Here is a 26,558-nt window from a genome sequence, read left to right on the forward strand (position 1 = left end):
TTCACTCTTCTATAAATCAGCCCTAATTATTTCCTGCGGCTCCCATGTTAACACTGACAGGTTTGAATTTTAAACTACTTACATCAGAAACTTTGCCTTGATCTGATTGCCATAAAATGTATTTCCTAATGACACAGTGTACTGATTCATTCTCTTTAAATGTACTTTAAATTGGTGCTCTATTATACCGTTACTGATCTATCAACCTATTTATATTTACCAAGGCATAGCCGAAGGTTGAGCTCCAATGGGTATTTTTTGATCAAGAGGCTTTGAGTCTAACCCCTATTTTACCACAACACTTCTTGCGACCTTGAGCTTCTCGGCTCTCATTTGTCAAATAGTAGTACTGATTGATGATGGGTAAGATCTTTCCCAGCTTTAAAAATTCTTCTCAATCTAAGAAACCACAAGGCCATGTAGGAAAAGTTAAGCGAATTAAAATTCAAATTGATACTTCACCATTTTTTTTCCTGAAAAACTGATTGCTTCTGTTGTTGAATCATGAAACTTAAAGAATTAACAACAACAATAAAAAGAATAAAAAATATTAACCTAGGCTCCAGCAAATAATATCAAGGATTGTCAGGATGAGGTTCATCAGGGGCCATGTCTTGAGGGTAGAAAAGAAACATGTTCAAACCCAGAAACTAAATGTTGGAAGAGATAATGAACACCACTGAATCAACCAGATAAGCACCGCTCTTATCTCTCCTACAGAGTCTCAGTTAGCTCTGCCCAAACAATTCCAGGGACAGGAGACTAGATTACTAGTAAGCCACTTGTGTCCCACTTGGGGGAAGATTTGAGTACTAGAAATAACTCTATGCCGTACTTTTTAACTGCAGTCTTTCTATGACTCCCTTCCATCAGTGCTAGAGCTCTATTGAAACCATCCACTTACCACCCCTTCCTGAGAACAGCACTATTTAAATTCAAGAAGTCTTTCCCTTCTCTTCTCCAACAAATGCACACAGTGTCTTTAATTTTCCATAATCAGGTTGTGAAGACCTGAGCTATGCCAGCAGCACTTCTCCAACAAGTTTGCATTTGTCTGTATCCACTGTAAACTACAGTTCCCAGAAATAAATCTGGTGCTCCAGAGGTGTCTGATTACCCGGGTGGAATGTGGACATCAGTTTGTCCCACTCAACCCTGAGTCAGTCAGTGTAGCTTAGGGTTGCAATCACCGGGTAGGTTAAACAACACAGGTTAAATATGTTCAAAAGAAATCTCTGCAATCACAGACAGCCATGCTTCTGGTGAGTACTGAATGAGACAGAGTGTTGGTCTCCAAAGATGGTGGCCACCTGTCTTCTCCTTCCCTGCATGGCTTGCTCTCCCTGAGACATGGAGTCCATTTCTTCAGCCCATCAGATCTAGGTGAGACTGGGGACTGTTTTAACTTGGGCAATGTGAAGAGAGTTCTGTCCTAGGACCTTTGGGCCTGGTATTGAAAACACCTGACCGTGTTGCTTCTGCTTCTGCTGTGGGAGCCCTGAGAACCATGCTGGAAGTCCAAGCTTTCCTGTTGGAGACTCATGGAGAAACCCTGGGAGATAGGAGCGCACTTGGCAAGAGAGGAAGGTGATTCCGTGGAGGAACACCAAGGTACCACCATGCAAGGATGGTCTACTTCTGCAATCTTTGAGGTGCCTTACGCAAAGCTCCAAACATATGGATCAGAGACTGACCACGCCCTTTGGGTCCTGTTCAGATTTTTGATCCACACAATCATGGTAAAAACCAAAATGGTGGTCGTTTAAGCCCCCAAATTTTGAAGTAGCAATGCATAATTGAAACATATGGTTATGGAGAAGGAAACAAAATAGCATGCAAAATAACACAGAATGCATCTTCTCAAGTTTGCTTTACATATGTATCTACATATGTGTACATATGCATATGGACATGTATATGTAACATATTTATTCTTACACAAATATATTTATACACAAACATGCTAGTAGTTCTTATCATTGGGAAACAGGGATTGTGGGTAGCTTTAAATTTTATCTGTCTGCTTTTCAAAAATTTGATTGTGCTTTTAATTGATAATAAAAATTTCTCAGCTTTACACTGTCAATTCACAAGAAGCTTCCTGTCAACTAGAGATGTGTGTGTACATGTACGATCATAAGTACACATATAAAGTAAGTACCTGCATCTCCAGAACAGTTGTAAGAAGGTCTCTCCACCCTAGATGACACCAGAGGAGGTGCAGAGTTATGCATCAGGAATGGAGCCTCTTCCCCCAGTAACCCACTGGTTCTCTACTCTCGGGCTCCATACTTTAGCATTTCACTATTGTGAAACCCCTGTTTATGTGGGTTTGGAAGAGTGGTTGCTAGGCAATTCCATCCTTCTAAATACCAGAATGTATCTAAAATTGGTGGAAGTGACTGTTTCAGGGTTTCCTCCGAGGATTAATCATCTTCCAAGAATTTTGTCTTTTTTTCTCTCCTGTTAGAATGACAGTACCAGAGCACTTCGTCTAGGCCTGTGGTGTGGGCAGTATGGGCAAGGACCAGGGAAGGACAGCAGTGGGGACTGAAGGAAAGTCCCAAACTCCCAGGAACCCCTTACTCCTACACGCTCTGGCTCCTTTCGTTCCTCACACCTCTGCTCTCTCTCCACACTGAGAATCCTCCTTCTCCCCACTCCTGCCATCCTGGGCTCTTCTTAGGTTGCTTCCTGATTTTCTGCTGTCTTTCTCCTCACTCCCTTACAGTTCTGGAGATTGAACCCTGGATGCCACAATGAGCCACATCTGCAGTCCTTTTAAAACTTTTAGAATTTCGAGACTGTCTTAGGAAACCACTAAGTTGCCCGGGTTAAGTTCAATCCAGTGATCCTCCTGCCTCAGCCACCCAGAATTCTGGGGTTATGGGCATGTGCCATGTGCCTGGATATCTCTGCATTCTGATCCTTTTCCTCCCCTGAACTCCAGTTTAGGATACACCCTAAACCACATTCGTCATCCTCTTTTCTTTACTCCTAATCTGGTTCTCTGACTTCAGCCTTGTTGTTTTCTTTCTCTGTTGTTTCCTTGATTCCCAAGTCTGAGCTGCAGTCTAACCCTCTCTTCTCCGTCCATCTTCACCACACACCAGGTGCCTCCCTTGAAAGCACGACCCTTGAGATGGGCTCCCACGAGGCTTTCTGATTCTTCTTCCAACTCCTCCCACAAACCCACCAACATGTGCTGGAGGCTCTTGGCCTGTGTCTGGTGACAGCACTGCACCAGGAAGCCCCGCTGGGCTGAGCAAGGCCTCTTTCCCTGACTCCTACTTCTCAGCACCTGCTGCACGGCGATATCATTGTTCAAGTCTTGTCCTCTTGCCCATGAGGCCTTGGCTTTCTGGGAACAGAAAGCTACACCTCATTCTTTGCAGGCCCCTGGAACCTGGCACACATGAATGTGTCAGCAGAACGGTCACCATGTCAAAGCCAATGCTCCCAAACTGTCTCCACCAGCCCCAACCTTGTCCTGCTGCTGCGACTTTCTATACATCCCATTCTTGAGGTGTCTCTGATGGCTTCCTTCCTTTCCGTAAGCTCTGATGACAGTCCTACTGCAATGTCCCATGCGTTGGCATTTATCCTTGTCACCATCCCCATCCTGGCCTTGTTCCTCAGCTCAGCTGGACCTCATCTAATGGACTCTGCCTGACCCCTCCCCTGGCAGCTTCCATATCCAAGCCGCGCTGCACACAGCCTCCAGATCCACGGTCCTATGTCTTGTACCTTGTTCCAAGGCACATGCAGGGTCAAGGCCTCCTGCTAACTCCATCCCTTCTCACAGCCTCTCCTCCCCTCCTCCTGCTCATTCTTTCCACCCAGCCCAGACCTCTAGTCATCACCCTCTGCACACCCTTTCCCTCTGAGCCCCCTAGTTTGGCTCCCTTTTTTCCTTTACTACCAACTACACACATTTGGGACCTCTTTCTTCTTTAGAGTGCACTCTGCTAACTCCACTCCTGTTAAGGGTCAGTCGTGCCTCTCACACTCCTATAATAAAGTCCTAGCTTCTAGGACTCCCTGATGCCACCATATATAGAGGGGCTGCAGACTCACTAGGTAAAATGAGGTCACACAGGAGAGGGCAGATCTGATCCAATATGATACATCCTTATCACAAGGGAAAATCTGGGCCCAGAGACACAGGCAGGGAGAGCCCCGGTGCAGAGACTTGGTGGAGTGCGGCTATACAAGCTGAGGAGACCAACCTGGGATGGGTCCTTCCTCACAGCCTGCAGATGACCCAATCCTGCCAGCTCCTGAGTTGGGACTGCTAACTTCTGCACTTTGAGCCCATGCATTCCTGCGGCTTCTCTGCTGTATCTGGTGACTAAGGTGGGAGGCACCTACAGCACGCAGTTCCAGCTTCCAATGGCCCACAGTTCTCTCCTCCCTTTGGCTCCCAGACCTGTTTCCTGCTGCCTCAGAGCTGTTGTCTGCTTGTGTCCCTGACATGTTTCCTACTCGCTAACAAGACTCTGACTCCTCTCAGGTAGGCCTTTTCTGTGGGCTCCTTTTTCACCCCTGATGGATGGCCCCTGGCACTTCGAACTGAATCATTTTTACCCTGGCTCCCAGTCAGTCCATCGCAGGGATTTCCTAAGCCCATCTCAGAGAGACAAGACAGTGCTGTCCCAGAGTACCAGGAAGGGACTGATGAATGATGCCAGGGAGGTCGTGTTGGCCTTGGGAGGTGTGGAAGCAAAAGGCGCCAGCCCAGGATGGGACTACAGGGTGACAACACCCAAGCTAACACACAGAAGAGGACATGAGGCTTGGGGTATTAAGGACTGTCACTCCACAGAGAACAAGACGTGCAGGGAGTGCAGCTGGCACTTTGGCTCAGTCCCTCGGCTGCCAGCCCCATGCTGTGGACAAGAGCTGCTGGCCCTGGGGTGGGGGACGGAGAGGGTGCTGCCAAAAGGCAGTTGGAAGCTTTGGGGGCGACCTCTGCACTAGAATCCCAGTGATTTACGACAGAGTCAGTACAGTAACCACAGAGGGGAGAGGTGCTTAGGATGCGGGACGCTGTCAGACAGGCTCTGAGGACAGCCAGTGTCTTGCTGCAATGAGTGATGGCCACTATGTGTGCCCAGCAGGCCGTGCTCAGGCCCAGCAGCCTCCTGTCATCAGTCAGGAGCGGCAGCAGCTTTTGCAGGGCACAGCTGTGTGCTGAAAACATACAGTGAATGCTTCATTTTGTTTTTTAAATTTCTTACTGCAAGAGACACAGGGCCATTCATCTCCCTGGAAATATTCCTTCTCCCTCTGAACACACTCCTCTCACCATTCCTGTCACTTTCCGAAGCATTTCTGGAAGCGCTGTTTCCTGAGTATAGGGTCTGTCTCTAGGAGCACTGTTGTGGCTGCCTTCTCGGCCTGAGTCAGTTTCCATATTTACCTTTCATGATCATTTTGACTTTGCGGGAGAACTGGGAGTTGCACGATGCTGTATCTGGTGACTAAGGTGGACACACTGTAAGGTTTCTGAGCCTCCCTCTCTCCTAGATGGTATTCAGCAGCTGCATTCACTGTAGTTTTTAAATCTCACCTCATGAAGATGCTCAGGAAAAAGGAATTCCATATTGCTTCAAAAAGGGGCAGGGATGATGGTGTAAGTATGTTTGGAGCAGAGAATTTTGAGGGCGCTAATAGCAATGTGTAGAAAGGCTTTTCCATTTAAACACACACTCTGTATTTTGATTCCCCTTGTACAAGCGTACACCTCTTTACTACTGTGACGTCATGCATTGAAATGGTTCCTGGGCGCAAGGAATCAGAAACCAAAGCCCTAAGCAAAAGCCCAGGCCTTTCCAGAATGCTCAAGAGAGACACACACATCAGAGTTTCATCTCTTGAAGAAAGGCTTTGTATCCAAATGCTAGAATGTGTTAAAAATCAGCATCAGCCTGGAAAGAACTATCTTTACCTCATCTCCTAGGGCCTTCCAGCCCCCTGCCTCCACCATGATGACTTGGTGAAAGGGGATCAGTGCCAGAAGAAGGAGCTGTAGACCCCCATTCCCAGCCTCATGGTCACAGGGCTTCTCGCCAGTGGTAGACTGGTATATACTGACCTCCCATTTCCCCTTGCTCCACGCCCACTGCATGGGGGAAGGACATAAAGAATCATTTATACCAAAAAAAAAAAAAAAAAAAAAAAAAGAGGGACTGAGCAGTGTGGTAACTGTGCAACCTGTAGTCTTTCAGAATCATGCTATAGAGAGATTTAATTGGCCCGAGAAAATACTTAAGATATTATGTCAGGTGGAAAATGCAAGCTTAGAAAGGAAATGAAATAGAGGAAATGTAGTTAGAACGGAACCGTTCAAAGGGGTGCTTCAAAATGCTCATGGAGATTACCTGGGATTTTTAACCTGCTCTGTTTCCTTCCATGCATGTTCCAAATTCTGTGGGGAGCATGTGGTATTTATAGAGCCTAAAGGTAATGGCATTGTTATGTCAAAGACACTAATTCTGGGAGGCTGTCAAGCCTGACCTTATTCTCTGTGGCTTTGCAATGATTATACTGCTCTGTTTTGCTCTTTGTAGACTCGAAGAATGCTCATTCCACATCTGTCAACCCATCTACTTACATTCCGAGTATTTTTGGAGTTGGTCAAATTCTTCCGAAGTGAGAGACACCCAGCGCTCTTCACTCATCTTTGAATCGGATGTAAGCGTCTTGAGGCCAGGCACAGAGTTTTGTTCAGCTGTGTGAAGCCGAGGCCTGGCCAGGGGCCTGGCTCATTGCAGGTGGACAATGGATATGCCCTTCCAGAGACTCCTAGGGCACTCACGCATCTATGGCAGCAGCGGGCACGTCATGGCAGCTGAGAGGAGACCTCTGCTATTTCTCTAGGACATCCTTAAGCAGAGGTCAAGGCAAATTCAGAATCCTGGCTCTCCTAGGTAGAAGCAGAAAAGCTATTGTAAATGAAAATGTCAGAATACAAAACCAACCCCCAGATGCTCTCTGTGAGTGAACTACAGAGAGCAATGGTTCAGTGGTTTTGAAAGCAGCCATCCCTCTCCAGGGAGATCTGAAGAGAGCTTGGAGGCCAGGCCAGCAAACCCTAGTCTCCTGTCTGCCTGGGGACAGAAGCCTGCTTCATGGACTCCCGGGAAAGTTCAAATACCTCAGTGAGCAGTGCTGTTAGGGATACCCCAGGGCACCTGCGTGGCATGCAAAGACCTCAGGGTGCCTCAGGCCTCACGGGTCACTGTGGCGCAGTGGCCTCTGTGGAGCGGTTCACAAGCTGAGGACTTCTCTCCACAGACTTCTGCATACCACCATTACAGCTGCCTTCCTCTCTCTGCTGTGTCACTCGGGAAATTCAAATAACTCCAAGGTTATGTGAACACCTAGTGGCTGAAGCAATTCTATATCCTGACAGATTAGAGGTCCATGGGAATCAGAGCCAAGAGAAGGAGAGGGAACCCAGAAAAACGCAGGCCATCCTTTCCTTGGAGCCTCTCCTAGTACTATGTATTTCCTTACTCAGTCCTGTGGGTTATGAAATTCATGTAGCGGGCCAGGACCAGAATTTAAAAAAAAAACATGAAATAATATGAGGTAGGATGGAATGGAGTTGTGTCCCCATACTACGAGTGATTACTGCTTTGTGATATTTTCCTTTTAGTTACACACACACACACACACACACACACACACACACACACACACGGGCATACTCATCATAATGAGGAAGACACTTATTCCAGTTGATATTTTTAAAGAGGTTGGAAATCATCAACCTTAAAGGAAGGGCAGCAGAGATCAGGTGAAATGCAGGCTTCAGTGTGAGTAAAAGTGAAGCCCGGTCTGAACGAAATAAGATCCATCCTCGGGACCCACTTTAAGTGAAGTTGGAGCAATGCTGGCTGATGAGGGGACACAGAGGCGGAGAGCTCTCTGGACGAGCACGTGTGTGAGCAATGAAGGCTGCACTGTAGCTGAGGGAAGGTGCTGGAAGGAGGGGGATTCTCAAGGGAGAACAGTAGGAGGGCGTCTACGGTAGGAGCAGTCATGTACTAACCTCTCTCCTTTACAAGGCCTCTCTCCCCCTTCACCTGCAGACTGGATTCTGCCCTTCCGTACTCACGGAGCTACAGCCCCAGCCCTTTGTAAATTTTATTTTGAGTCAGAGTCTCACGAAGTTGCCAAGCTGGGCTCAACCTTGCACTCCTCTCTCTAAGCCTGCTGAGCAGCCTGGATTATAGATTGCCTGCAACGAGACGACTACTCTTGTTAAAGTCACAGTTTCAATTCCCATGGGCGCCTCTCAGCCCTTCGTTGCTTTGTTTGCTCCATCCATGCCTTTGACCTGGCAGAAAGCTCACACCCTGCACCTTGCTTGCCTTTCTGAGTGTTCCCCTCCTCTGTCTCCCTCAGCGGCTTCTATCGCCAGCTCCAAGTCCTGGTGTTTCCAAAGCCTCCTCCACAGGCCTCTCTTCAGTCTGTCATTTTCCCCCAGGCACCTCAGGCACCTCCACAGCTTCCGGGGCTCTCCAGCCCTGGGCTCTCTCTCTGATCTGGATCACAGTAGCTAATCTTCAGGTCCTCCATTCAGCTCTGAATACTTCTACTATCTACTGCAACTCCACTATCTGTTCCAAACCACAGCGACCTGGCACTTTCTGGTACCCCCAACCTGCACCTCCTTTGCACTCTGATCATCCCTCCCCCTGCCCAGGGAACAAGGTCCAGGCCAGAGGCTCAGCCTAAGCCCCCCCCCCCCCCTTCAGCTCAGCAGTGGGCTGTCACTGCACCCTCCTTCCTCACCATCCCACAGTCCCTCATCATCTCAGCCCCACGTTGTCTCCTGCCTGGTCTTTGATGACAGCCTCCCGCTGGTCTCTCTGCCTTTTTTTTTTCCTTTCCTCCTCTTGGTCTGCTTGGTAAATTGACAACCAGATCACATTTCTCCAAGTAACAGAATTCCTTAGTGCTTTCTATTGCTTAAGAATAAGATGCAATCTTCCTTTCACAATACACAGAACTCCTTATGCTTTGGTGCCTAATTATCCGTTCAGTCCGTTCAGTCCATTCAGTCCAAAAGCAAAGGTTGTCCTTCGGAAACATTTCTTATCACACCATGGAAGGCAGCATTACAACTGCTTTAGCACTGCTACTATCACTTAGTGGACCATTTCATGCTGTCCTACAAGCTTTACACACATTATCTAATTTAATCTCCATAACAACATGTGCAGTAAATACAGTTATGCACTACACAATGGCATTTTGGTTAACAAGAGATTGCATATGTGATAGTGGTTCCATAAGATTCTAATGGAGCTCGAGCATTCCTATGGCCCTCTGACAATCTAGCTATCACAGTGTCACACCTTAACCAATGATTCTCATGCTTGTGTGAACAAATTTCTACCCTGCCAGTTTTATAAAGGAACACACAGCTGGGTGTGGTGGCGCGTGCCTATAATCCCAGCACTTGGGAGGCTGAAACAGGAGGATCGTCGTGAGTTCAAGACCAGCCTGGGCTACAAAGTGAGCTCAAGGGCAGCCTGAACTGCATAGTGAGACCCTGTCTCATAAAGACAAAATCAGTCAATCAATAAATAAAGTAGCACACATGTAATTAGGTACAGTAGTACTACTTGGTAATAATAATTAGCAGCTATGTTATGGATTCATGTATTTACTGTATTTTACTTTTAATCATTTAAAAAATTTTTTTTATTTTAAAGAGATTAAGACAAAAGAGGACATAACAAAGCAGATCAGATCAGAACAATGCAAGTAACACAGCATTTTACCACAAGACAACTCATAATTAACAGTAACTACCATAATGTCTCTTTCTTTGAAATAGTTGAGCATAGCTTCATATATGGTAGTATCAAACATAACAAAACAGTATAAAACCATTCAAGAGAGTGAAAGCATTACAGGGCTTTCAGAACCAAATAGCAGAGAATGAACAATAGCTACTATGTTATCTCATTTTCTATAGAAAATTTGTTTATACTATCATACATAATAATATCCAATAAGATATAACAGGATAAGCCAGGGATTTAGCTCAGTGGCATAAGCACCTGCATGGCAAGTGCTAGGTCATGAGTTCAATCCTCGGTACCAAAAAAAAAAAAAAAAAAAAAAAAAGATATAACAGGATAGAACCAAAGGAAACAGAAAAACAAAAGCATAGTAGGACTTCAGAGTAAGATGATACTAAATCAGCACTGGCTATTCTAATGTCTTGTTTTATTTAAAATAGCTGTTTATACTATCACAGATAATAAAATCAAACAAACCAGGATAAAACCATTCCAACTAATGAATGCAGACATTATAAGACTTCAGAGCAATGTAATGGGGAATCATGATTACTATAAACTCTTATGTACTCTTGCCACTTCTTACACTAGGGAGACTATATGGTATTTATACATGTGAGTTTATTTTGCTTATGAGTATGGTCTTGAGTTGTGTCCATTTATTTATAAATATCTCATTGTGATCATTCTTTATAGCTGAGTAGTACTCCATTATATAAAAATACCACAACTTTTTTATCCATTCTTCAGTCGATGGACACTTAGGTTGTTTCTAAGATCTGGCTATTACAAATTGTGCTGCTATAAACATGGGTGCACATATATCACTGTTGTATGATGTTTTCAGTTCTTCTGGGAATATGCCTAGAAGTGGAATAGCTGGAACAAATGGGACTTCTAATCCCATATACTTTTAATCATTATTTTAGAGTATCCCACTTATTAAAAAAGAGCTTTCTGTAAAACAGGAGGCCATGCTGTGCTGACAGCTGCTGCATAATCCTGTGCTTGCCATATCTGTTGATTGTATCAAGAGACCACACAAGCAATTGACCTCTACAATCTAGGTTTGTACAAGTCCACAGTATGATGCCCCAAAACGATAAAGCCAACTAACACTGCAGCTCGCAGAAGGTAATCCATCAGTGAAGGACACAGAATGATGGTGTTGTCTCTATTTTGTTGGCGAGAAAGATGAAGCCTGGGTATAGAGTAAATATGGTGAGGGGGAAAGAATCATCAGAAGCTTTAAGAATGCTTCCATGGTGTGATTATTCTGCATACTCTCAGAAAGCACAGAGCTTGCAGGGGGCCTGGATCATAGAACAATGCTTAACTCAAAGCCAGAAGGCAGCGAATTTGAATCTGGGCTCTGCCTCTTATTAAGGGTTTTAACCCTAGACTTATTTTTCATATCTTGATTTTTTTTATGTCTTATAAGTGAAGTGACTTGTGAACAAGTTCACTGGCCTAGTACTGCAATTCAGTTAATATTTGCAAAAATCCAAGAGTCCAAATCCCCACTTGCTACAATACTCTTACGATAGAGAACTGCCATTATTAGCAGCAACAGAGCATAAGCAGACATCTCTCAAGAGCTGAGAGAAAGGTCTACGGCATGCCATGGATTCATGAGCCTGAGCTTACCCTGCTCCAGGCTGTTGGAGTTCTGTAATTTCTCATCGAACTTTTCCACTAGTTTTAGCATCCACTAGTGATTCTTGCCTCGATGAATCACTACTGCAATAGTGATTTTTCTGCTTCCATCATTCTTTCTGTATCTATTAGTTGAGAATTTACTATATGGATGAGTTAACCATTTTATGCCAGCACATAGGTACATAAAGTTTTCTTATGGAGCCCAGGAATATATCTCAGTGGCACAGTGCCTGAGCCATCATGAGTTTGATTCCTGGTACCAAAAAAAAAATTACTGATGTCAATACAAATATATGATAAATATGTGTACTACAAAAATATAATAAAAACACTCATCAAAATGAATTTCACATAAATGTAAATATTTATATAAATAATAAATATGCTAAAAATATGGTGAATGGTTACATTTAAAAATTTATTATGTGATTGACACTTGCCATTAATCCCTCAGAATATTCCCCTTCACTTCAGACACATTTATCCCATGTCCTAGGTAATGTGTCTTTTATTGTAATAAGTTTTAAAAATTTAAACATTACACCCCATAAGTATATATTAACATATAATTATTTAACTATATTGATGGATTCTTGTTTTATTCGGTGGGTTGGGATTCTTACTATTTGTATTTGTTCAGATTCTCAGCTTATCTCCCAAGTGGTTCTTTTTTTAAAAAACAGTATAGGGTAGTGGTGACAAATTTACTGCATGCATGCCACAGTGGGACATTTATATCACTGGAAGCTCTAAATGGTTTGTCATCACTGTTACAGGGGATTAAACCCAAGGTCTTTTCACTGAGCTACATTTCCATTTAAAAAAATATTTACTATGAGATAAACTGGGCTTGAACTTTGCAATCCTGTCTAAGCTTCCTAGAATGTGTGTGTGTGTGTGTGTGTGTGTGTGTGTGTGTGTGTGTGTGTGTTTAAAGTATTCCCTGCATTCCTCTGAGCACATTGTTAGTTTCTGGAACTATAAGTGTTTTACATTCATCATATACTTTGCCCTGAACTAGATCTTTTTTCCAGGGAGTCCTGACTTCCTTCAGTGGAGAATGCTATTTGAAATCAAAGTTCAGACATTAGGTATGTTTACTGTTACTGGAGTTTGCTATTCCTTTTAGGATTTATCAGGGATAGAGCTAGGAAATGTACACACATTAACATACACACTTCTATCTATCTATCTATCTATCTATCTATCTATCTATCCATCTATCTATCTATCTTTCTATCTCTCTATCTGGAACCAGCTCCAGTCTGACAAATAATGTCCATTTCACAAACCCTGGTTCCATATTTTATTTACTTAATTTGTTGAGACAGGGTCTCACTGTGCAGCTCAGGCTGGCTAAACTTGCTATGCAAACCAGGCTGGCCTCGAATTTGCAGTGATCTTCCTCCTTCAGCCTCCCAGCTGCTGGGATTACAGGTGTGCACCACCACACCCGGCTTTTGTTCTTTATTTTAAAACTCTTTTCTGCAACAAACTCTGTGACCATCATCTGGAATATACTTATCGGCTCAAAATACACAGAAAGTAATTTCAGAATTGCTAGCCTATGCCTCTGTGAAAGACCTACTTCGCAATTTGTTTCCAGCCCACAGCTTCTGTGCCAAACCCTGTTTTCCAAAGATGCTTGTGTCAGCTCTCTCCTCCTCTCATTGCTTTCTGCCTTTCACTGTAGGGCATTTTCATTTTCAAGAATTCTTTTTTAGTATGGATGCACAAATCAGAGCCGTATAAAAAGATATACTGGGAGAAGCAGTGCTTGCCCACGCCTTTCGCTCTGTCTTCATCCTTCTCCTTCTCCATTTATTCCCCCTCCCCCCTCCTCGCCCCCGGAAACTTTCTAGTTCATTCTTCCTGGGCTTATTTCTTGCAAATGAATAGATACAGGACATCCTATTCTTCCTTCCCTTCTTTCTCACACAAAAGATACCACATTACAGATTGCTGTTTGCATCTTGTATTTTTTTTTCACTGAACAATGTATGCTACGAATGACTCCATTTCTATTCATAGAGACCTCCTGCTGGAAACCCAGGGAGGCCTCTGTCAGCTTCCAGGATAAAGCGGCCAGCACCTGACCCAGTTCTTAAAGTTGTATCCCATTCTCTCCCCAGTAGCCCCTTGCCCCAGACACTACACATCTCAGCCCAGTTGAGCTTCTATCTGCTTCCAGCACTAGCAAAGTGCCGGGTACACAGTAGAGACTACATAGAAACGAGTTTGTGGACCCACCAATAGGCCAACGTCTTTAATCTACCTGGAGTGCCCCTCACTCTTTCCTTCCCACTACAGACACCATGCGACGCCTGGTTGCTTTGCTCTCAGCTGCGTCCCACAAAACTCTCTCTGTAAATCTGAACCTTGGGAGTGGAGGGTCTGCGTGGGAGAAAGACATTTAAACAGCCCGTTAACACCCAAGCCAGAAGCGCAGTGGTGCAGATGCGCGCAGGGCACGACGGAGCTGCAGCAGGCACAGAGGCCAGGAACTTCCTGAAAGAAGCCGACACCGCTGCCGAGGAGGGGCGCTGAGTGAAGAGGGGGCGCTGCAAACGCTCCCCTCAACATCAGTGCGTGGGCTTCACAGTGGAGGGAGCCGCACTGTCCTTTATTCCACCAGCAGACATTAGGAGTCTGAAACGCGGCCTGCTCCTCCAGACGGGTCCCACAGGGCGACCCACGTCTGTCTGCCTCTCTGCCCCTGGAGGGAGGCAACAGCTCTCAAGCAGAAGAGCTGGTCCGGCTCCATCATCAGCCGGCTTCCCCTTCCAGCGCCAGCCCAATCATGCTCCTCTCAGAGGCTCTTTTCAGGATAAACAATCTTCTTATTACCACCCTGAGCATCTTTCCTGATGGAACACAGTTTAGCGGGGCTTTCTAAATAAAACTCAGATTGGATATTGTCTGCCTTGGAAGGGAGAAGAGCGTTTTATGTCACCAAAGCTACGCCACTTTGAGCAATTTCTTCAGCTCCGTGGGCCTCGGTTTCCTTGTCTATAAAACGAGGGGGTGGAAATAATGGTTTCTAACACATTTTCTAGCTCTGCAATTTTGTACACTGGATCAAACTCTTATTTGTTCTGTACAGATGTCAGCACGGAAATCACAAGTCAGGAGGAGATGGCAAATTCAATGAATACTGAATTGCACCCCAGGTCTCTATTCATTTGAATGAATCAGTCCTACCCAATTACATGAACACAGGGAACAAACACCTCCTCATCTCTTCTCTGCTCTCCTAAAAACATTAATTCATGAGTGTGACATCACATTGGGGAGCTTATATATATGCATCCGAAGATCTGTAACAAAAGGCACAATGAGTCCATTTTTATAAGGGAAGAATGACTAGAAATTAGAAAGACAGGAGCCCTCTGTTGTCGCAGGCTTGAGACAAGTCACATCTTGACAGCTACCCTGTCTCTAGCTTTTATTGCTGCTTTTCCTTTTTCAACCCTGTGACTCTGATGTGGCCTTTGAAGTTCAGTTCAAATATTACTTGTTCTAAGAACTTCGCTTATGTTGTCCAGCCTGAGCTCTCCAGTAGAACTTGGTTTTTCTTTATCCTGACACTTACCATACCCAGTGGACTTGCTAACTTGCTACCTACAAGACTCTGAACTCTTTTTGGGGAGGGTGCCCTGACCATGTCACAGCTCTGGTTACTACAAGATCTCTGAGGGTTTATTTCTTGACCACTAGAAAAGTGGGTCTCTACCTGTTTTGACTAAGATAATTTGCAAAGAGTCAAAGGTCCTACCACAATTATTTGCAGCTTGTTGTAGAGAAAGAACAGGGTAACACTAGAGAACTGTGAGGAGAAAAAGGTACAGGGTGGAATGGAATTCCTATATCATATATGAATTGCTGACTTTATAATAAAAATGCATACTGATATACACACACTGATATTAACAATAACTTATAGATATATAGGCTATGAAAGTTATAAGCTATAACCTATAAGCTTAAAAATCGATTATACTTCACTTTATTATGCTCTACCTGATAGTATGTTGCAAGTTATTGAGTTCACCAAAGAATTGTCACAATGTGTTATATTGGAAAGACATACAGCATCTTTTTGGTTTCTTCCCCTCAGGCTGCATCTGTGACTAGCCTTAATGACAAAGATGCTTTAAACATGTTGTCTCAGTGTCGAGCCTGAACCTTGAGAAGGTTCCATTTCTGTGTTCCTGGGAGCACTGAATGGCCTTGTAAGAAGTTCAGGAGATTCCTACACAGAGATCACAAGAATGTCATATAGAAGAGAAATGAGCAACCTGGCTGACAATGAGGCCTAAAACCCTACACATAAGACCCCAGCCAAGCCATTCCAACCAGCACCTCGTCCTGGAAGCCATCCTAGCTGTGGTGCTAGACAATAAGACAGGAAATCATCTTGGATTTTATAGCCTCAGTTACCTTTGTGCGGAGTAGCGTGAACTTTCCCCTGCTGAGCATTATGTGGATTCTCACTACACACAATCATGCAGAATAAAAGCTAACCCACTAAATTTTAGAATAATTAGTTATGTGATCAAATGTCACCGAAACAAATGTATAAGTACTTTTTGGTGAACAACAGGATATGCATGAATCATGCTTGAACTGTACTGTGTTCATGTCTTAAAATCTAGTAATTGGAAAATTATAGGCTAAAAATACTTTGGATGCAAATATGTGTCATGGCATGTTGTAGGGTTAACCAAATATCCTCACAGACTAATATGATAATGAGGAAGTCAAATGAAGCATAATTTCTAATTAAGAAGCAAGGATAGCAGTAGCTGAAAACCACAAGCAACTCAAAACAAGACTGACATTGCGGTGATGATAACACTGCTTTCCCCCAGGTCACAAGATTTTAATCATCTGCTTAAGTGCGGGGGCAGGAGCTCCAGGCCTTGGAGTCAGACCAACTTCACAGATAACTGAGTTAGAGGCCCCGGAACTAAGTAATGAGCTAATGTGAGTTTATGAATAGAAAATATGAGTAATATCGAATACCTCATTTGGTAGAGTATCAGCATATCACCCTTAAACCTAAAACTAAAGAGTTAAAGAATTAATATGCTACCCATAAGGATTTAGGCCAGACTACCACTTGAGGGGCATGATGTTCCCCATTATTAACCTTAGCGAGAATGTGAAAAACCTAAGTTTTGGGGGAATCATGAAATGTCAGGCTGAACCAAACAGGTGGGAGTGCCCAGCCAAGGCTTTTGGGCTCCTGGGGGAAGATAAGCTTTGCTACTTTAGGAGGCTGCCACTGTCACACCCTGGAAACAGAGAGTGTTTACAGTCCAGGGGCTCCATAGCTACAGGCTAGGTCATTATTTTATTCATTTGTTCACCTGTTCAACAAATAATTGTCATAACAAGCAGTAATAGCAGCAACCTCACTTATAGACTAGAACCCATCTGTGCTTTACTCCTTTCATCTGTAATATTCATCAGACCCAGTGAGGAATGTATTTCATGTCCATCTGATTGCTGTAGAAACAGGCAGAGGGATTTCCCTAAGTTCTCTCACCAGTAAGGGGCAGGGCTGGTGTATGAAGTCCATTTTGGCTCAAGGCTCGCGATCTTTCCTTTGCCATGGTATCTCTGGATGAATAAGCACTGCATACCTAAGGCCCTGGCCCCATGCTTGGCGCTGATACCATCAGAGTCAGGGTTGGCCTTGTTTCATCCTCAAACAGACCATAAATGAGGAGTGGGGGGGACAACCCCAACATGCTCCTTGAAGGCCTATATTAGTTGAGAAAGAGAATGATTTTAATCATGAACACGGAATGGAACAGAATGCAAGATACACAGGAGATATGGAGGTAAAACACAAGATCTTGTTCTTGTCCTGGGGCCACAGGTTTGTGAACTATGCAAGAACACTCACTCGACCCTACCACTAGGGCCACAGTGGAAATGCTGGAGAAGGATCACAGCAGAAATGAGAAGGCCTGGCTCTGGACCCCTGAGCTAAGAAAATTATGGGAGAGGATGGTGAGGGAAGGCTTCTTTTACCAAATTACCCTTCTAGATTCACCCCCCAGCATCAGGGATACTTATGTCCAAAGTATCAAGCACAACTCTGGCCTTGGAATTAGAATCAGAATTCTAATCTTACTCTATTACACACAACTGTGTGTTATGAAGCAAGTTGTCCTTCCTCTCTAAATGGACATGATAATATTAGCACACAGTTTGCAAGGCCAATTGCGAGGATAATTTTCAGAATGCTTGTGAGGTCACAAGCAAGTGAAACTTCTACCAGAGGAACCTAAAGCGTGGTCCCCATGGCAGCAGTGGCAGCATCTTCTGGAAACACGTCAGAAAGGAAAATTCTTGGAACACACCTAAACCTAGAGAAATTCAGCATGGCCCAACGCATGCCAGCATTTTGTAACCACTGCTTTCCCATTAATGTAAAGGAGAGATTCAGAGTAACTGGAGCTATTCTCTCTCTTAAGGGCTCCCAAGCTGACAGATTCTGGATCTCTCATGTCAGTCTCACTCTTCCGAGGCAGGAAAACATTGTGGGGAAGCCAGGGCCCTAAGACTGCCAGAAACCTGTCATGATGCAGTGATCCTAAAATTCTCATGTTATAACTTATGTTCCTTGCAAAGTTTTCCTTTCCTTCCAATCCAAATCTGTTTTATATTCCTGCTGTGATATTTTGTGCCAAATATGTCATGTAGGGGGGGCACAGAATGGATAATGACTTTCCTACCAGGTGCATGGACAAAAACCAAAACCAACCAAACAAACAAATAAAAAAAACTCCAGGAAGGAAGAAAATAATAGCTTGATTAAAGCTGGGAGCTCATCCCTGCAGCAGGGATAGAACTACCAAAGAAGAGACACTGCAGAGTTCTCAAGCCTGAGTGTGGAAGTTGAGTAGAGGCAGAAAGAGGTAGTAGGGTAGAAGCATCAGGTAGTGTGCTGGTAGGTGTGTGTGTGTGTGTGTGTGTGTGTGTGTGTGTGTGTGTGTGTTAGCCACAGTCACAACAAAACCACACCCCAGAGACAGCACTCAAGTTTGGGACAGCACGTGAAACCACACTGAGCTCCGTAGACCAGGAGGAACTTGCGGTCAGTCATCCCAAGACCATTCTTCACGTCATGAAACTCTGGTGTTCTGCTCCCCCCTTCCCTCTGTACCCTCTGACTTCCTGTTCTCTAGTCTCCTTTCCCCTTCTTCCTCCTCTTTCTGTTTCTCGTAACAACAGAAACAACAGCAACAGTTTTTATGAAAGTCTATTGTGTCTCCATTAATACAATTCTCCAAATAATCTTTCCTGGTAAATATGATAACGCAGCGTACCTTAAGGCCAGACCCCTTGAAGACAATTGAGCCATCATTCAACCCTGTATCTACCTGAAGGGGAAGCTCATATTCACCCAGAATCCACCTGTTCTCCCACTTAGGTAGGTTATTAAACTGCCTGGTGATGGATTTTTCTGGCTCTGGGTTCCTCCACCAATTGCATAGAACCAATAATGAATGGTTCAGCAGACAACCATGGAATAAAGATTCAGCACCACGGACAACAGCCTCGGAGGTGCTAAGCCTCCCTTCTACTGCAGACAATGAATCCCTGGATAGCCTCTCCCCCAATGACAGAAGTGTCTAGAACCCATTTTGAGAGAAAAAAATTACCTCATTAATAATAGCTAACTTTCGTGATATGCTGGACCATCCTAACCAGCTTGTGTGAATTCTTGTATCTGGTTGACTTTACATAACTACCTCTGAGATAGCTGTTCAATCGTGCCCATCTGAAAGACGAGGAAACTGGGGCAGTGCAGTTAATTTACTTTACCTAGGCCTTGCAGTTATTAACTCATGAACCTAAGGTTCCAACCCAGGGGACCTCACTTTGGAGGTTGTGCCCCATTACACCCTGCACCACTGCTGGGGTGCTGCGTTTTCACTTGCATTACTTGGCAAAAGACATCCATCAAGAAAATACAAAGATACTCATGACAATGTTAATGTCATCTGGATGAAACACACACACACACACACACACACACACACACACACACACACAATTTCCAAGACAGCTCGTGAGCCAGCTTGGATAGTGGGAAGGAAGGCCAAATGTGCTTTCCACACAAGCCAGAGCGGAGGCAGTGGTGTGGTGTGCAGTGCTCGTTTCCGACACTCAGAAGCTAGGTGGTCTTGAGCAGTGACTCCCACTGTCTGGGCTTCCAGTTCTTCACCTGATCATTGTGGTGACAGGAGGAAACAATATGCACGGTTTCTTCCAACAGTGATTACATGTTCCTTCCAGAAGGTTCCACATCAACTCTTTGCCCTTGATGCATAGCACCTGGGGTAATCACTTTGTGCTGGGGAATTGTCACTTGTTTTTACAGTCATTGAAATACATTTCATTGGGAGACTTGGGAGAACATGGCGGACAGATAGCAGCAGCTACGAAGGCTCTCTGCGAGACCCAGCTTAGAATCCAGGAATGGTGCGGAGTGAGGAATCCTAACCAAGAGGAGATATACCCTGCTGACCCAAGAATGAACTGGGCTGAGAGAAACCAACTGGGAATGCAATCCTGGTGCTATAACAGGAACAGATAAAGTCTCAGTGTGGAAGCTGGAGCCCGTGCCATTGGAAGCCTTGATTTGGGTTTTCTGCTGCCACTGCTGCGTCTGAATCGGCTTGGCAGGGAGAGAGATGCGCGAAAGCTCTGAGAATGGGAATCGGTGAACGGAGTTGAGAGCTGGATGGGCAGAGAGCCGTGCATCGACCTGCGGTGAGGGAAACTGGGACTTTCCCACAGTCTAGGAGGCTCCAACTGAGGACATTCTGGGACCGGGCAGACTTGCCGGAACAGGGCGCTGTAATGACTTTAGTCACATATCCCCCTCTCAAGCAGGATTGGTGAGTAGTGCCTAGCCTACATGACACTGCTGGCTGAGACCCAGTAGGCTAGCACAACCCAGGTCCCAGGGCCTGGAGGTGCACCCTAGCGGTGAAGCCTTAGGTAGGTTGACCTGGAAGAGTGGGCCCCGCATAGGCTGCCCGGTCCGTAACTCCCTGGAGCGCTGCGGTGGGTGGGAACACCTAGCCAGCCCAACTCAATCAGACTGTGGCCGACAGGGAAGGAAGCTGGGACTCCTATATACGCTTGCATATATAAGGAACAAAGAATATGGGAAGAGGGAGCAACAACAAAGGCTCCTCGGCCCCCAATCCTGAGAAACAGGCAATAGCAGACACGGCACCAATAGACATAAAGCGCTATCTCCAAGAGCCTCATAGATGAGTTCAGGAATGAAGTTATTAATGACCTGAAGCAAGACATAAGCAGAATAGTTAGAGACATGCTAAGCACCACCCAAGAAAAAGCAGATGGTGGAATGGAAGAACAGAAAAAGAGGGGAGAATTGTTTGATGGAGAAAATAGAGAAAACAGAATATGTGAAGCAGGTTCAAAGAGATTACCAGGAAACTAAAAACTCTATTGAAAACTGGCATAACAGCTTGAAAGAAACTAAGGATAGATTATCCGAACTGGAGGGCAGATTTGTAATAAGGGAACATGAAATGAAAAACTTGGGGTCTGGGGATTTAGCTCAGGGGCATAAGCGCCTGCAGGCAGTCGTGAGTTCGATCCCTGGTACCGATAAAAAAGAAAAAGACAAAAAAAAATATCAACAACAACAACAAAAACAAACAGCAACAATACAAAGACTAGAAGATGATAAGAGGATCTATAACTTAAGAACATAAAAGAAGAGGCAGGGACACAAACACATGAACTACAAAAGCTACTCGCAGGGGCTGGGGATTTAGCTCAGCGGCATAAGCACCTGCCTTGCAAGCAGGCAGTCGTGAGTTCGATCCCTGGTACCAATAAAAAAAGGAAAAAGACAAAAAAAAAAAAAAAAACCAAACAAACAGAAAAAAAGCTACTCGCAGAAATAATCCAGGAGAATTTTCCTAATTTAGCCAAAGGTAAAGATACTCAGATGTATGAAGCATACAGGACCCCAGCCACCTACAACCCAAACAGAGCTACACCCAGGCATATAATAATCAAAATACCAGAAATCCAATATAAGAACAGAATATTAAAAGCCGTCAGAGACAAGAAACAGATCACTTACAAGGGAACACCCATCAGAATTACAGCAGACTTCTCGGCACAAACCATCAAATCACGAAGAGCATGGGGGGAAATAATTCAAGCTTTGAAAGATAATAACCTCCAGCCAAGGTTGAGATATCCTGCACAACTATCCCTGGAAATTGATGGAAAAACAAGGTGCTTTCAAGATAAAGAGGAACTAGGGGAATATGCAACCACCAATTCAACTCTACAGAGAATACTGCAGGATATTCTAAAAAAGAAAAATACGAAGAATCCAGAAATAGTGGCAGAGAGGCCACAATGAATGGAGCACAAAACAAAATGAAGAAGACAAACTGACAACTAATGGCAGAAAAAGAGCTCAAGAGAAATGAGGCAGAGAAGATTGGATGATAGGAACAGCTATTTTGGAGAAAACGACATCATAATAGGTAGTGCTGATTTGGTATCATCTTGTTTTGAAGTCCCATCAAGCTTTTGTTCTTCTGTCTCCATAGGTCTTAACATGTTTTATTTTATTGGATTTTATTATATGTGATAGTATCAACAAAAACTTTTATAGACAAGGAGATTATACAGAAACCATAGTTCATTATCTGTTAGTTGATTCTAAATACCCTGTAATACTGTCATTCTCTTGAATGGTATTACATTGTTTCGATATATTTGATGCTACAGTATATGAAGTTATACTCAAAGATTTCAAGGAAAGAAACAACATGGTAACTACTTTTATGTCGGGATTATCTTGTGAAACACTATTTTGCTTAACTGGTTATGTTTTGATCTGCACTGTTTCGTTGTTATGCCCTCTTTTATCTCAATCTCCACTTTATTATTTACTTTTTTATTTTTATCCTTTTAATTAAGGGAAAAATAAATTAAAAAATAGCAGGATATATTATAGTAACCCACTTTGATTTTCTATTAACTTGATTTGAAGCCCTGTATTGCTCTCACCATCTTGTTTTGACTGATGTTCCTCTATTCTGTTTTGCTTGATAGTACCAGGTTTGAAAGTTTAGGCAACAGCTGTGAAGATAGTGGGATTCATTATGACGCCCATACTGGTTGACTATTATCTACTTTTGAAGACCTGTAATGTCTCCAATGTTTTGGTTTTGTTGGTTTCGTTCTTTACTGTTTTGTTCAATTTTATTATAACTGATGATATAGGCAATTCTATTTGAGATAGCGGGAGGCATTATGGTAACCATTGTTGATCACCTTGTATTATGTTTTTACATTATCTCTTATGTCCACCCTTTTGATTTAACCGACTCTGTTCTGTTAAGTCACATTTGGTTTTACTCTCTTCCAAAAAAAAGTAATAAGAACTGTGGGAGCAATAAAACCCAAAATGTTTAATAGTCAATGTACAAAAGAGAGGAAAAGGAAGTGCTCTAAACGGTATAACTGCATGTATACCTAAGTGTAGAAGATATACAATGATACTACTGAGTTTTTTTTTTTTTTTGTCTTTTTTTTTTTTAATTTAAGAGGAAAAAGAGAAAAACATAAAACAAACCAAAGCGGCGTAAGGGTACACGCAATACAGAACTACAAACAAAACAAAACAAAACAAAACAAAACAAAAAAACATAACAGTAAGAAATCACCTGCTAGTAGATTACACACTATCTTCTTGAAAATAGTTCCTCAAATCACAGTATCAAAGAACACAAGGTGGACATTCAAACAGGGAGACTGCAAACAGCTGTGTTCAATGTTCCAAAAACATTGATAAAGTCAGCTATTTAACACCCCCAAACACACTTGCTGTTATGTCTGTTAGAGCTCTTTTTCTTTTTTTTTTTTTCCCTCTCTTTTTTACAACAAAATTTACACATCTTGGATTTTATTACTCCTTAGTGCTTATTACTTTCTTTGGGGGGGGAAGAATACAGTCAAATATGGCAAAACAAAGCTGTCAGTCAAACCAAGGATAGACATAGCACATGGTGTAGAACAGAGTACAAGTTTATCAACAATGGTTATCAACGTTGTCCCTTGTTTCCTTAAAAAGAATTGTCTATCTTATTAGATATTATAAAGTTGGACAAAACAGTAGAGAACAAGACCAATAAAACTTAGGCATTGTAAACATTACAGGACTTCCAAAGAAGACAATAGTCAAACCAGAACGGGTATCTTAGTGAATCTTATTGTCTTCAAAGTAGTTGCCTATGTCTTCAAACTTGATACTATCATATAGAATGGAACAGAGTCTAATCAGTCAAAACAAGATTGTGGGAGTACTACAGGACTTCAAAACAAGTTAATAGGAAATCGAAAAGAGTTACTATTTATATATCCTAATTTTTTTGAATTTTTTCTTTAATTAAGACAAACATAAGAAATGACTAAATAATTTTTTTGAAACAATAAGGGGGAGATTGAGATAAAACAGGACATAACAATATAACAATAGAGGTCACAGCATGACTGTTTCAACAACCTAGTACTTCACCACCTTATAACCTGACTTAATAGTAGTTACCATAGTGTCTTTTTCCTTGAAATATTTGGATAAAACTTCATATACTCTAGCTTCAAATATTTTCATATCAAGAAGCCCAGAATAAAGCCTTTCTAATTAATGAGTAAAAACTTTATAAGGCTTCAAGGCCACCTAATGGGGAATCATGATTACCACATATTTTTATATATTTGAATCATTATTTACATTAGGGAAACTATTCGGTATTCACACATGCGAGATTGATTTATTTCACTAATGAGTATGGTCTCAAGCTGCGCCCATTTATTGATAAATATCTCAATGTGATCCTTCTTTGTAGCTGAATAATACTCCATTGTATAGAAATACCACAACTTTTTTATCCATTCCTCAGTTGATGGGCACTTGGGTTGTTTCCAAGATCTGGCGATTACAAATTGTGCTGCTATAAACATAGGTGCACATATATCACTGTGGTATGATGCTTTCAGTTCTTCTGGGAATATGCCTAGAAGTGGAATAGCTGGAATAAATGGGATTTCCAGTCCCAACTTTTTGAGAAATCTCCAGACAGATCTCCACAAAGGCTGTACCAGTCTACACTCCCACCAGCAGTGCAGGAGAGTTCCTTTTTCCCCACAGCCTCTCCAGCATTTGTTGTCGGTTTTCTTAATCCTGGCCATTCTTTCAGGAGTGAGATGGTATCTCAACTACTGAGTTTTTTTGATCATTGAACAGAACTGTTTGCAGTCTCACCGTTTGAATGTCCACTTTATATGCTTTAATTTTGTAACTTGAACAAATATTTCTAAGATGACAATATGTAATCCATTAACTAGTGATTTCCTACTGTTTTTTTTTCTGAAATTCTGTATAACTTGTACCCTTTTTCTGCTTTTTTTCCCCTTTTTCTTCTTAAATAAAATTAAAAAAAAGAAATACATTTCATTGGATAGGGATAACAGTAAGATATAACTGGTATCTATCAGATTAACAATTTAAAAATAAGTCATATCACTGGAAGGCAAACAAGGAAATAAAAACTCCAAAGCTGCTGGTCAAAATAGCATGGTGTAGCAATAAATTAAAAATTCACATTTCCATGAAACATTTCTCTATTAGTTTATCCTAAGAAAATAACTATGGGCAATAATTACGGCATTACTCCTGCAATTACTAATGCTGCTTCTACAAGGTTTTGAACTCTAAGGATATGGGTGATTACATGGTTTATAATAGCAAAACCCCAAACAATTAAAAGGGTATACCATCTGAGTTTCTTTAATATGTTTTGGTATGTACAGCTAAATATGATATTCTAAAATCACTAAAATGTATGATTTAACATTTATTCAAATTTATGGGGAAATGATTTCCATAGTTTAAAAATCAACAACCATAAGTTAGTTAAAATATTATACTATAAATATTCACAGTAGGTGATAAATGCTCCTCTGGAGCCTTCCCTGTTAAGGATTTGATCCCTTATTCTGTTGCAGGGCTGCTGCCAGTAACTGTGTGGGTTGAGAAAAGCAGCCTTGCCCAAGGCCCCGCCCCCTTTCTGAATAGCCCACATCCAATCAGTGATGGATACTCAGGCATGGGGTAAGAAGGTCTTATCACTTTCTCCCAACTGGGAACAAGTATGCAAGACTGTCTTAGTTACTTTCATGTGGCTGAGACAAAATGCCCAAGACCCACAAATTAAAAGAGGAGAGACTTATTTTGGCTCACAGTTTGTAGAGGTTTCAGCCCATAGTTGGCTGATTCTAAGGCAGGGTGGCACAGCAGAGGGGTCTGGCATAGGAGAAACAGCTCCTGGCTCCTGGCTCATGGTGAGAAACAGAGAGAGAGAGACAGAAGAAGGGAGGAAATGGTCGGTCCTGGGCCGCACTCCTAGTGACCCTCCTGCTCAGATCAAACCTCACCTCCCTACATCACATTTAGCTGTAAATCCATCAGTGGACCAATCCATAGATGAGTGCCACATCCCCATGATTCAGTCACTTCAAGAAGCCCCCCTATGAGCACATGAAGCTTTGGGAGAACATCCAGACATTGACCTTATCAAGGACTCTTTGTCAGGTTCTTCTCATCCATTTCTTCTACACTGCTGACCGCAAGATCAACCCTTCATAAGCCCAGTAACACTACTGCATGGCAGTCTCTGTCTCAGGGCTGGGACCCCAGAACATCTCAGCTGTAGCAATATGCAGGTTTGGAAAAAGCCCCACACAGTCTTAAGTAACATCTTGTTTAAAAGAAAACGAAAACTTGGGAGTGTTACATCGATTTAGTAGATGTGCAATTTGCTTATAACAATGTTTAACCATTTGCAGCCTTACATGAATTTTTTTAGAATATAAAATAGATGAAAAACAAACAGTAGGGGCCAGGGATATAGCTCAGAGGCTTAAGTGCAAGGTCCACAGTTCGATTTCTGGTACAAAAAACAAAAACACAAGTAAAAACAAAACAAA

General features: G+C 42.9%; 1 protein-coding gene across 5 annotated transcripts in view; it reads right to left on the bottom strand.

The window, feature by feature from the left end:
* Positions 1 to 26,558, bottom strand: part of Dgkg (diacylglycerol kinase gamma) — a 193,515-nt gene that overhangs the window by 149,301 nt on the left and 17,656 nt on the right. For 4 of the 5 annotated variants that reach the window (XM_023560313.2, XM_003477071.5, XM_063261207.1 and 1 more), the window contains exon 2: positions 6,617 to 6,928. In XM_023560313.2, the coding sequence (XP_023416081.1) occupies positions 6,617 to 6,683 (67 nt within the window). In that variant the 5' untranslated portion in view covers positions 6,684 to 6,928. Of the gene's footprint in view, positions 1 to 6,616; positions 6,929 to 25,812; positions 25,834 to 26,558 lie in introns of those variants that run through there. The other variant, XM_063261208.1, reaches the window with a different exon arrangement.

Source organism: Cavia porcellus, unplaced genomic scaffold, assembly GCF_034190915.1.
Source record: "Cavia porcellus strain 051 isolate PalLab524CR breed Dunkin Hartley unplaced genomic scaffold, mCavPor4.1 scaffold_14, whole genome shotgun sequence".
In the NCBI taxonomy this organism is placed as follows: domain Eukaryota; kingdom Metazoa; phylum Chordata; class Mammalia; order Rodentia; family Caviidae; genus Cavia; species Cavia porcellus.